A 12,399-nucleotide genomic window follows, 5' to 3' on the forward strand; every position below is an offset into this window, starting at 1 on the left:
GGCAAGGATTATTGCAAGCAAGAAGGCTTTAGGCTTTCATTGGATGCTGCAACCAAGGAGATGGGAGCTCAGTCTCAAATCCATCTCTCTGGCCGATTAAAATTAGGGGTTTACATAGCAGGGGAGAAATAGAACAATATGTGGTAAAACAGGAAGGCAGGAGGGTTCAGGAAGCACTTGTGATGAGTGAGTGGCCTGGTGTCTCGTCATCTGCATGTGATGGTCTGCTGAGTTTCAACTCTGATGATTTTTGAGAGCCTGGGGGTCCTTTCCTGAGAAGGCACTCAGATAAAACAAAATGTTTTTGTTTGTTTATTTGAGACAGAGTTTCACTCTTGTTGCCCAGGATGGAGCACAGTGGCACGACCTTGGCTCACTGCAACCTCCCTGTCCCTGGTTCAAGCGATTCTCCTGCCTCAGCCTCCTGAGTACCTGGGATTACAGGCACCCACCACCATGCCCGGCTAATTTTTCACCTTTAGTAGAGACGGGGTTTTGCCAAGTTGACCAGATTGGTCTCGCACTCCTGAGCTCAGGCGATTCATCCACCTCAGCCTTCTAAAGTGCTGGGATTGCAGGCATGAGCCACTGTGCTCAGCCAGATAAAACAAATGTTAAATTTCAAGCTTTAAGACCACAGGGTCAATTTCTATGTTTATCGAAAAGAACTGTCTATGGCAGCAGTCTGCAACATTTTGGGCGCCAGGGACCGGTTTTGTAGAAGGCAGTTTTTCTTTTTCTTTTTTTTTAGAGTCTTGCTCTCTTGCCCAGGCTGGAATGCAGTGGCGCGATCTCGGCTCAATGCAACCTCCGCCTCCCCGGTTCAAGCCATTCTCCCACCTGAGCCTCCCGAATAGCTGGGACTACAGGCACGCACCACCACGCCCGGTTAATGTTTATATTTTTAGTAGAGACAGGGTTTCGCCATGTTGGCCGGGCTGGGGTCAAACTCCTGACCTCAGGTGATCCGCCCACCTCAGCCTCCCAAAGTGCCGGGATTATAGGCATGAGCCACCGTACCTGGCCTTGAAGTCTGTCTGTCATTCTGTCTCTGTTGTTCTTCAATTGGTCCCAAGTCTCCACCTCACTGTCAGTAAGTTTGATTAGAATCTGTCTGCATCTTCAAGACCATCAGTTAACCCGGCTCATCGAGGAGTGAGACCTCTAGGTAAGTATCTCACTGCTGTCCCACCTGGGAGTCTATCCCAGCTGACTCTGCCCTGTGCTGTGATGCTGTGATGATTAACACCTGGTATCAACTTGACCGGATGGGGGATGCCTGGATGGCTGGTGAAGCATTGCTTCTGGGTGTGTCTGTGAGGGTGTTACCAGAGGAGGCTGATATTTGAGTCCGTGGACTGGGAGAGGAAGACCCACCCTCAATGTGAGTGGGCACCATCCTGTTGGCCACCAGCATGGCTAGAACAAAGCAGGTGGAAGAAGGTGGGAGAAGCTGGCTTGCTCTCTGAGTCCGCTCCCTCTCTCTTCCCCTGCTGTGCCAATCCCTTGGCTTCCTCTCCTCCTACCCTTGGACATCAGGCTCTAGGTTCTTTGGCCTTTGAACTCTGGGACTGGCACCAGTGGCCTCCCAGGGGTTCTCGGGCCTTTGGCTGCAGACTGAAGGTTGCACTGTTTCCTTCCATGGTTTTTGAGGCTTTTGGATTTGGACTGAGCCACGCTACCGCTTCCTCTCTTTCCTGGGCTTGCAGACGGCCTACTATGGGACTTCGCCTTGTAATTGTGTGAGTTCATTCTCCCGAATAAACTCCCTTTACTATTGTGTTAGACTGTTCTTTCCTCCCCCCCCCCCCCCCCCCCCCCCCAGACGATGTCTCTTCTATCGCCCAGGCTGGAGTGTAGTGGTGCGATCTCAGCTCACTGCAAACTCCGCCTCCCAGGTTCAAGTGATTCTCCTGCCTCAGCCTCCCAAGTAGCTGGGATTACAGGCACCTGCCACCATACCTGGTTGATTTTCGTATTTTTAGTAGAGATGGGGTTTTACCATATTGGCCAGGCTGGTCTGGAACTCCTGACCTCAAGTGATCCGCCCGCCTCAGTCTCCCAAAGTGCTGGGATTACAGGCGTGAGCCACCACGCCCAGCTGTGTTAGGCCATTCTTGCATTGCTATAAAGAGATACCTGAGACTGGGTAATTTATAAGAAAAGAGGTTTAATTGACTCATGGTTCTGCAGGCTGTACAGGAAGCATAGCAGAGGTATCTGCTTCTGGAGGGGCCTCAGGAAGCTTCCAGTCGTGGCAGAAGACAAAGGGGAAGCAGGTGTCTCACATGGCGAAAGCAGGAACGAGAGAGAGCATGGCAGGGGAGGTATCACACACTCCTGAACAACCAGATTTTACATGAACTTCGAGTGAGAGCTCATTTATCACCAAGAGGATGGCCCAAGCCGTTCACGAAGAATCTGCCCGTAGGATCCAAAACACTTCCCACCAGCCCCCACCTCCAACACTGGGGATCACATTTCAACATGAGATTTGGAACCATGAGGGTTGGAATTTGCAGCCACTCGACCGAAAGGGGGACTGGAGATAAAGTTCAATCACAAGGCCAATGATTCAGTCAATCCTGCCTATGTAATGAGACCCCACTAAAAACTCCTGAGGCCTTGTGAGGTGGCTCATGCCTGTAATCCCAGCACTTTGGGAGGCCAAGGCAGGAGGATCGCTTGAACTCAGGAGCTCAAGACCAACCTGGACAATATGGTGAAACCCCGTCTCTACAAAAAATACAAACATTAGCTGGACAGGGTGGTGGCATGTGCCTGTAGTTCCAGCTACTCGAGAGGCTGAGAGGTGGGAGGATCACTTGAACCCAGGAGGTTGAAGCTGCAGTGAGCTATGATTGTGCCACTCCACTCTAGCCTGGGCAACAGGGCAAGACCTGGTCTCAAAACAAACAAACACACAAAACACTAAAGCAGTAATTGGATCAATCCTGCCTACTGAAACCCCAATCCTACCTACTGAAATCAATCCTACTGAAACCCCAATAAAAACTCAGGACACTGAGCTCAGTGGAGCTTACTGGCTTGTGAACCCATCGCCCTGGGAGTGGGGAAGGCATAGAAAGAGTGATGTGTACTGATGTTATGGGGAAGGACACAGGAGCTCTGTGTTTGGGACCTTCCCAGACCTCGCCCTACATATCTCCTCATTTGGCAGGTCCTGATTTGTATCTCGTTAAGAAAACTGAAATCAGGGACAGGCACCGTGGCTCATGCCTGTAATCCCAGCACTTTGGAAGGCTGAGGCAGGTGGATCACCAGGTCAAGAGATTGAGACTATCCTGGCTAACATGGTGAAACCCCGTCTCTACTGAAAACACAAAAATTAGCCAGGCATGGTGGTGGTGTGTGCCTGTAGTTCCAGCTACTTGGGAGGCTGAGGCAGAATTGCTTGAATCCGGGAGGTGGAGGTTGCAGTGAGTTGAGATCGCACCATTGCACTCCAGCCTGGGTGAAAGAGCAAGACTCCATCTCAAAAAAAAAAAAAAAGAAAGAAAGAAAGAAAAAGGAAAGAGAAAAGAAAACTGAAATCATAAGTATTAGCATTTTCCTAAGTTCTGGGAGTCATTCTAGTGAATTATGGAACCTGAAGGGGTCATGAGAATTTGTAGGCAGTTTATCAGAAATGTGGGTGGCTGGGGATCCCCGAACTTGTAGCTGGTATCTGAAATGAGAGCAGTCTTGATGGGGACTGTGTCCTTAACCTGTGGATGGAGTCTGCACTATCTGGGTGAATAGTGACAGAACTGCATTTAGAATTACAGGAGATCAGGAGCAGTGGCTCATGTCTGTAATCCCAGCACTTCGGGAGGCCAAGGTAGGCGAATCACTTGAGCTCAGGGGTTTGAGACCAGCCTGGGCAGCATAGTGAGACTGCTTCTCTACAAAAAAATTTTTTTAAAAAAATTAGCCAGGCATGGTGGCACACGCCTGTAGTTCCAGCTACTCGGGAGGCTGAGGCAGGAGGATTGCTTGAGCCTGGAGGACTGCTGGGAAGTCAAGGCTGCTGTGAGCTCTGTTCATGCTACTGCACTCCAGTCCAGGTGACAAAGTGAGATCCTCCCTCATAAAGGAAAAAAAAAAAAAAAAAAACCCCACAGGAGATCATCCTGGATTATCAGGTCAGTCCCTAAATGCAATCCTAAGTGTTCATATAAGAAGGCAGCAAGACCAGCCAGGGCTGCATAGTAAGACCCCGTCTCTACAAAAAAACTAACAAATTAGTTGGGTGTGGTGGTGCATGCCTGTAGTCCCAGCTACTTGGGAGGCTGAGGTGGGAGGATATCTTGAGCCCAGGAGGTCAAGGCGGCAGTGAGCTATGATCGTGCCATTGCACTCCAGCCTGGGTGACAGAGCGAGACCCTGTCTCCAAAAAAAGGTGGTTGTGAGGGGGATGCATAGAGAGATTTGATACAGAAGAAGTCATTGTCATGGCTGAAGGTAGATGCTACCCTACTGCCTTTGAAGATGGAAGAAGTGTCCAGGAATCAAGAAAGATGAGGACAACAGCTCTAGAAGCTGGAAGAGGTAAAGAAACATTTTCCCTTTGATATGGTTTGGCTGTGTCCTCCTCCCCAAATCTCACTTTGAATTGTAATAATCCCTATGGATCAAGGGTGGGGTAAGGTGGAGATAATTGAATCATGGGGGCAGTTTTCCCTACACTGTTCTTGTGGTGGTGTATAAGTCTCTCGAGATCTGATAATTTTATTTTTAATTTTTTTTGAGATGGAGTCTTGTTCTTTTGCCTAGGCTAGAGTGCAATGGCATGATCTTTCGCTCACTGCAACCTCTGCCTCCTGGGTTCAAGCAGTTCTCCTGTCTCAGCCTCCCAAGTAGCTGGGATTACAGGTGCCTGCCACCACGCCCAGCTAATTTCTGTATTTTTAGTAGAAATGGGGTTTCACCATATTGGCTAGGCTGGTCTCTTGGCCAGGCTAGTCTCAAACTCCTGACTTCATGATCCACCTGCCTTGGCCTCCCAAAGTGCTGGGATTACAAGTGTGAGCCACCGCACCTGGCCTCGAGATCTGATTTCATAAGTGAGAGTTCCCCTGCACAAGTTCTCTTGCCCGCCGCCATGTAAGACATGCCTCTGCTCGTCCTTTCTTTTCCGCCATGATTGTGAGGCCTCCTCAGCCATGTGGAACTGTGAGTCTATTAAGCCTCTTTCCTTTATAACTTACCCAGTGTCACGTATGTCTTCATTAGCAGCATGAGAATGGATTAACACATCCTTACACCTTGGTTTTTGCCCAGCAAAATCTGTTACAGTAGTGGTGGGAAACTCAAACACTCCTCCAAACCAACTGTGTCTGGAAGTCCAGCAGCCTGGCCGTCAGTCCAGTAGGCAAGTCAATAGGCTCCTGGACTTGCCCAGTGCCTGCTCCAGATTGCAGGTACAGAGGGATCAGAGGATGGGGGGTTGACAGGTTACAGTGGAAGATTTCCACCTGGCCAGGGAATGTGGTGTTCCTTCTATTTCCTGCTCAGCTGATGCTGTTATACACTCCAGTAGCCTGGGGGCTCCCAGCAGCCTGGAGTTCTAGACTCAGTTCTGCACAGAACTAAAAGCTGCCAACCTGTCACTCCCCTGTTGAACCTGTCTCCATGGGAAATTCTTGGAGAGCCCCTAACTCTCCGAGATGGAAGCAAGAAACTGGGAGTGTAGGGTGAATTCAGATCAAAAGTCCCTGGTTGAGAAAGCCAGGTTCTATGTATCATACACCCCTGTGTGAATTCAGCTATCTGTATACCTTCCAACCTCCCAGGCTTCCTTTTTTGTTTGTTTTTTGTTTTTGTTTTTGTTTTTGTTTTTTTTGAGACTTGGTCTCACTGCATTGCCCAGAATGGAGTACAGTGACTTTATCAGCCGGCGTGATCATAGCTTACTGCAGTCTCGAACTCCTAGGCTTAAGCGATTCTCCCACCTCAGCCTCCTGAGTAACGGACTACAAGCATGCACGCTTGTAGTCTCCAAGCCTTTTTCTTCCTGGGACTTCTGCCTCCAAAGTCCTACCTTCCCAGCTTCATCTACTCAAATGCCATTGTCCCTTGGAAAATCCACCTTCTCTGGAATGTATTTCCTGACCGACCCATCCAATAGTCACAGACCCTAGATGCATGGAGCAGAAGGGACCTGCTCGTCCCATCAGGGTACCCTGTCCCCCACCTGCCTCAAGGGCTTGCCTCAGGATGCCCATAATCTCCACAATGAGGTGACAGTCTTCTCAAAGATGGGTGCCACCACTGCAGTATCTCAAGATGGTCCCTCTCCCCAAAGACAAAGGTGGCCCCTCTGAATGCACAGGTGTCCTCTCCACGCATTCCTCCATTAAATTACTGGTCACTTTGTTCCTGTGCCCAGCTAGACCAGAATGCAGAGGTCCCAGGGGAAAGAACTGCGTCTGACCCATTTCTGTGTCCCCAGTACCCTCTGAGCCAAGCCCCATGCCAGGGACTGAGGAAGTAATGGTGTAGAGTGGGAAACTGCCCCGACCTTCAAGACCTCCCGGCCCAGTGCAAGTTACCCACCAAAGGTCAAGAGGTCACTGAGAGAGTCCAGGGGTCACTCGTGGGGATTAAACTAGGACGTCTGGGATAAAGCATAGAAGATCTCACTAGAGCCAGGATCCTCGATTCATTTCTCAGATATTTATTGATGCTTCCTCAAGCTGCAAAGACAGCTCCTAGTTCGGTGGAAAATGCGAGAAAACCAAACAGTTCCAGTCCTCAGTCACCTAACCTTGGTTAGAGAGAGAAGTAGAGTCATATCACGGGGACTCAGGAGCAGGGATTTTGGAGCAAGTGGAGGTTAGGTTGGGTCTGCGTGAGTGGAGTTGGGATGAGATTGGCATGGAGGTCCCAGAGCACAGGCACTGGACTGGACAGGGCTGTGTTGGGCCGAGTGTTTCTGAGACTCAGTAGTGCTGGATGAGGAAGAAAAAACTCTTTGGCGATCAGCTCCAGGAGCCGGGGAGGTGAGCAGCCCCCAGGATACCACGTGCTGCAATGGGCGTGGCTCCGGGGCACTGGGCGGGGTCAGCAGTTGTGCCTTTTCTCACAGATCCAGCCGTCCTTCTCGCTGTCACACGGTGCGTCGTTCCATAGCCCCGTGCGCAGCATCATGACACAGTCCTCGCGCCCCCGAGCATCATTGGGCTCTCCCTGGTTCCAGTGGCTGCAGTGGTTGAGTGGGAATGTTGCTGGGAATCTAGACGGAGGATGAACGCCGGGTCCCGCCTTCCTCTCCACGCTGTAGTCTATTTATTGCTTGGGTCTACTCTAGACACCCCAGCTGTCTAACCTGAGCGTACACCTGGTATATAACTTTTTAACGCCCAGAATTTAACCTGAGGACAGTTCCTGGGGTCCGGCCTGCCCATGCCTAAGCATAGAGCCCCAGCCAAGGGGTCCCTGAAATCTAGCCAAAGCATGCCCTCTAGAGTCTAACCTGTCTCCCTCCCCAGGTCTCACCAGGAGCCCCTCTCTCACCTGAAGCTGAGAGAGACTCCGTCCACCCACTGGTAGCCCTGAACCTTGCCCAGATGGCGCACAGCCCTCAGGCCCAGCCAGTAACCACGGCCACCTGTGTTCCGAGTCAGGAAGCCCTAGAAAGGAGGGGACATCTGAGCCTGCAGAGTCTGCCCCGCCCCGCCCCGCCCCGCCCCACCGCCTGACCACGCCTCCTCCCTCTGTGCACCTGCTCTTCCAGGCCCCCAACGATCACCAGGTGAGCGCTGGCATCCGCGCAGTGACCCTGCGCCGCCGCCCATGTGGTCTTTGGCACAGAGAAAAAGTAGCAGGAGCCCTCGAAGGACAGCCACGACGTGGGGCACGGCTCGCAGGAGTCTGCGGGGTGGCGAGGGTCGGAGAGGTCGAGTGTTTCCAGGGGGAACGCACCGAGAGGATGCAGCGGGTAGGGGTTCGGCCCCGCGGGCTCAGGGGTGGAGACACAGAACCAGGCCAAGGTCCAAGAGAGGCAGGGCCCACTTACACCCTCACAGCCCGCCCCCCGCCCCTCGTGTTGCTCACTATTATGGAGCCTCACGGCCTCCAGCGCCCGGAACAGCTCAGTGCGGACGTCCTCACGGTTCCTGCTGGCTTCAGCCAAGCCCTGGGTCACTGCGGGGTCAATGGAGCGGGGATTATGGCTGGGGTCAGGGCCAGGACTAGGGTCATGACTAGCTAAAGGTCAGGACCCCTGTCCGTGGTCATTGTGCCTTCGGTGCCAGCATCCAGGATGGCACAGGGTCAAGGGCGGTTACAACTGGGCAGGGTCTGGGTGTGGCCGATGCTGGGAGTCGCAGTCAAGGTCAGAGTGCAGCGTCAGGGTCAGGACGGGGTGCATGATCGGGGTCAGGGGTCAGCACTCAGGACGGGGTCGGGGTCCGGGGACACGGCCAGGACTTAGGGCTGGCGTCGCGTCAGGCACGCACAGCGCTCACGCAGTTCCCGCAGGGCGCTCTCCTGCTCCATCAGCTTCGCCTGCGCCTCCCCAAGCTCCGAGCGCGTGGTCTGCAGCTGCGCCTGCGTCCCGGAGCCTGGGAGTCGCCGGGTGAGAGGCCCGAGGGTGGTGAGGATGGGGTGGGACTTCGGAGACCAGACTGCTCCGCCCCACCGGCCGCAGGCCTCGCCCCCGGCCCCCCTCCCATCCCGGCCACAAGACCCCGCCCCTGCGCCCACAGCCTCGGCCGCGCCCCCTCACAGCAGCTGTGGCAGACTCCGACCTCCTCCTTCAGGGCACCCAGCGCCGCCGTCTGCTTCGAGGCTGGAATGACCCCCGCCCCAAAACGCACGCCCCCCTGGGTCACTTGGGAGGACTCAGGGGACTCCCTTCCCCACCCCAGGGCCAGCCTCAGGGACCAGAGAGTCCCCACGCACCCAAGACTCCATCTCCGGGGTCTCAAACGCTCCCGCCCCGCATGCCCCGGGGGCCCAGGCGCCTGGCTCGGCACGCACCGTTTGTCCTCAGCAGGTCCTGGCCGTCGAGTAGCGCCGCGCGCTCCGTGGAGGCTGTGGAGAGAGGCTCCTGCAGGCGAGGCCAGGGACTTGGAAATCCTCCCCTCGCCCGGGGGTGCGGGGTCCCCCGATTCGGGACCACAGAGCGGGCGGGCAGGCATACAGCGCACACGATGCGCACACACGCCGATGGGGGACAAACGCGCGGGGATTCGCACACACAGACGGCCCGAAGATGTACACACACTCTGCTCACACTCAGACGCGAGCAGGACGCCAGGGTGCAGCTGGTGCACATTGCAATGGGGGTTTTGTGTCCCCAGGGGGGCCGGACGCAACCCCTCCCCATCGAGAGTCACTCACCCTTGGACAATAGGATACTCAGAATCACAGCCCACAGGACTGTGGCGACCAGGACAGCCAGGGCCAAGAAGAGGGGTCTCCCGCTCCAGTGCACCCGGCGTCCCCAGTGCCCTGGCAGAATAAGGACGGCATGCTGGGTCCCCCAGGACTGAGCCCTGGAGGCCTGGGTTCCTCCCAGGAAACTGAGATTCAGAGAAGTTAAGTAACTTGCCTGTGGCCACACAGCTTCTAAGTGGCAGAGTGGGAACTGGACCCTGGTCCAACTGGCTCTGTGGCCTGTGGTGTCTCCTGCACCCACGACCCTGACCCGTCTTGGCTCTTCCCTCCCCTCCCCCATGAAACCCCAGACACAGGCAGGGATGAGGCAGTCTGGTTGCTCATACCTCCGGGGACCTCCTCCGAGCTGCCGCCCCACTTGCTGTACCTGGTGGTGTCCATGGCGGTGCAGGCACCCAGTCCCTGGCAGAGATATAAACTTCACCCCTGTCCTCACTGGACCTACTCACTCCCTTCCTTCCTTCCCATTTTCTTGGCCTTAATTCCTGGCAATTGGAATCCATAGACCAATCACAGGATTGGCCCCTTTCTAGGCTGGGCTGGGCTGGGCTGGAATGAGGAGGGACGGTTCCAGCCTCCCTGTCCTGGCCACTGCAGCGCCATCCCCAGGCTGGTGCTGGAGGCTTCTCTTTGGAGCTAGGTCCCCATTCTCTTATGGGCCTGGGGCTGGGTTTTATCTCGAGAGGGACACACTGAACCCGACCAAATTGTAACCGCTTCTGGCTCCTGAGAAAGCCCCCTCAGGCGTAACCCCCCAGGCCAGTTCAGGTCCCGCCTCAACTCCCCTGCCGGTGCCTGCAGAGGCTGGGTTTGAACCTGACCTTGATCCAGTCCCTCTGGACCAGAAGGGAACAAAGAGGTTTGTTACGGAGGTAGCTGGCTGAGCTGCAGGACTCTACCACTGTGTGGGTTCTAGGTAGCTTCTAGAAGCCTTAGTTTTCCCCTCTGTGTAAAGGAGATGGATATGGACCTCTCTCACAAAGATACTATGATAAAGAAACGGGACGGTCTCACTGGCTCACACCTGTAACCCCAGCACTTTGGGAGGCCAATGTGGAAGGATCGCTGAGCCCAGGAGTTCCAGACCAGACCAGCCTGGGCAACATAGCAAGACCCTCATTTCTACAAAAAAAAAAAAAATATATATATATATATATATATAAAAGAAAATTGAAAACATAGAAAAAAGAAAGAAAATGAGGTTTTACCTGTCTACCTAGGACCATCTCAGGCACATCAAAAACGCTCAATGTTCATGAAATTCATGCATTCTTTCAGCAAACATTGAACACCTGCCATATGCTAGGCATTGATCTTGGAACTAGGGCCACATCAGAGAATAAAATAAGCAAATTCCTCTCTTCTTGGAGCTCATATTCTAGGAGAAGTGTGGGGAGACAGACTCCATACTCAGCATAATAAACATAATTGAAAACATAAGTTGTATAACATAGTAGTTCTCAGCTGGGGGCAATTATGCCCACCAGGGGACATTTGGCTATGGCTGGAGGCACTTTTGGTTGTCACAGAATGTGTGTGTGTGTGTGTGTGTGCGCGCACGCGTGCTCCAGGCATCTAGTGGCTAGAGGCCAGGGATGGTGCCCAAAGTCCTACAATGCACAGGACATCCCTCATAGCAAAGAATGATCTGACTCCTAATATCCATAGTGCAAAAGGTGGGAACTCTAGTATACTATATTCAAAAGTCATAAATGCTATGAAAAAAAAATGAAGGGAAGAAAAAGTCCAGTAAGATAAGTGCTTGGCAGGACTGGGATGGGCACTAAGCAGTGGGCAGTGGCTAGGGTGGCCGGGGCCAGCCTCACTGACAAGGTGAAACGTTGAGCACTTAATGGAATATTCCAGCCCCTCTTGTAGATATGTAAACACACTCCATGTTCTTGAGCCTCTCAAAAACCCTTATCCATGGGTAACCACCCGAATGTGTTCTGGGGAAAGGATTTACATGGAAGTGATTCATCAGCCCTTACGGAGGAGATAGAATTAGTTCATTTGGGAAACCGGAGGAGGTTTTCTGGAAGAGATAGCATGAGACGTGTGGCTTTGAGGATATGTGTACTGTGGACCAAGAAAGGAAGGACACACCAGGCACAGGGCACAGCCAAGGCAAAGGCAAGGGGGCAGGAAAGTGGGACTCTGTTGGATACACCTGTGGCTGAAGCTGCCTTGGCGAGCTGGGGCAGAGCTGTCCAGCTTAGCGAGGAAGCCAGAAGACTGCCCATCAATGTCCTGTGCCCAGACCTCACTGCAGGGTAACTGAGCGGGGAAGAGAGGTCCTAGAAGGAGGCAGCAGACCTCTAACCTCTATCCCTGGCCCAGGACAAGGAAGGGAGGCCTGTTTCTCAGGTGGGTGGGGAACATGTAACAAGGGAATTTGAAGACGATATGATGAGTCTGGGAAGTACAAGAGACTGTGAGAACCACTGGAGACACTGGCTGAGCCTGGAGGGCTTCCTGAAGGAGGTGATGCCTGGGGAAAGAGTCAGAATTATTCCAGAGAAGATGGATACATTAAAGAACGGTCCCAACATGGTATCAGCACATGCAAAGATTGGGAGAGTAAGGGAGCAGGACTTGTTGGAGAAGCTAAGACTAATTCAGGGGCAATCATCTGGGGCTAGGGGGTCAGCTGGGGTCACATCATACAAGGACCTGAAGAGCAGGGACAAGAGGTTTGGGTGAATGTGGGAAGAAGGTAAAAGTCACAGGATTCAGCTCCAAGGCCATGACCACTCCGGTTTCCATTCTCTGCAGAGATGAGAGGATTGCTGTAACCAGGGGAGCCAGCCCACTGCAAAGGGCATGTGGTGTATTGGTTGTCGCTCTGAAGTTTGGCTTTGCTTTTATTTTTTATTATAAAGTATGCAAAGAGGTATGAGTATGCAGGAAAAAATGAAAACGCTTATGCCTTCCACTCGCCTTTATCAAGTTTTGACATCTTCACATATTTCAGATCTTCTTAAAAATCATCAC

At 53.1% G+C, this 12,399-nt stretch overlaps 1 protein-coding gene across 2 annotated transcripts; it reads right to left on the minus strand.

The window, feature by feature from the left end:
* Positions 1 to 6,656: 6,656 nt before the first annotated feature.
* On the minus strand, positions 6,657 to 9,855 carry CLEC4G (C-type lectin domain family 4 member G). Of its 2 annotated transcripts, none has more exons than XM_025368323.1 (9): positions 9,768 to 9,855; positions 9,349 to 9,459; positions 8,986 to 9,039; positions 8,732 to 8,794; positions 8,463 to 8,567; positions 8,059 to 8,148; positions 7,727 to 7,875; positions 7,519 to 7,634; positions 6,657 to 7,204 (listed from the first exon to the last, which is right to left on the minus strand). In XM_025368323.1, the coding sequence occupies exons 1-9, from the start codon at positions 9,784 to 9,786 to the stop codon at positions 7,066 to 7,068; spliced, it is 846 nt and encodes a 281-aa protein (XP_025224108.1). In that variant the 5' UTR covers positions 9,787 to 9,855; the 3' UTR covers positions 6,657 to 7,065. The 2 variants fall into 2 exon arrangements, with proteins under 2 accessions (XP_025224108.1, XP_025224107.1); XM_025368322.1 differs by having other exon boundaries at positions 9,732 to 9,855.
* Between the last annotated feature and the right edge of the window lie 2,544 nt (positions 9,856 to 12,399).

The sequence above is a fragment of the Theropithecus gelada genome, chromosome 19, assembly GCF_003255815.1.
Source record: "Theropithecus gelada isolate Dixy chromosome 19, Tgel_1.0, whole genome shotgun sequence".
NCBI classification, from domain to species: domain Eukaryota; kingdom Metazoa; phylum Chordata; class Mammalia; order Primates; family Cercopithecidae; genus Theropithecus; species Theropithecus gelada.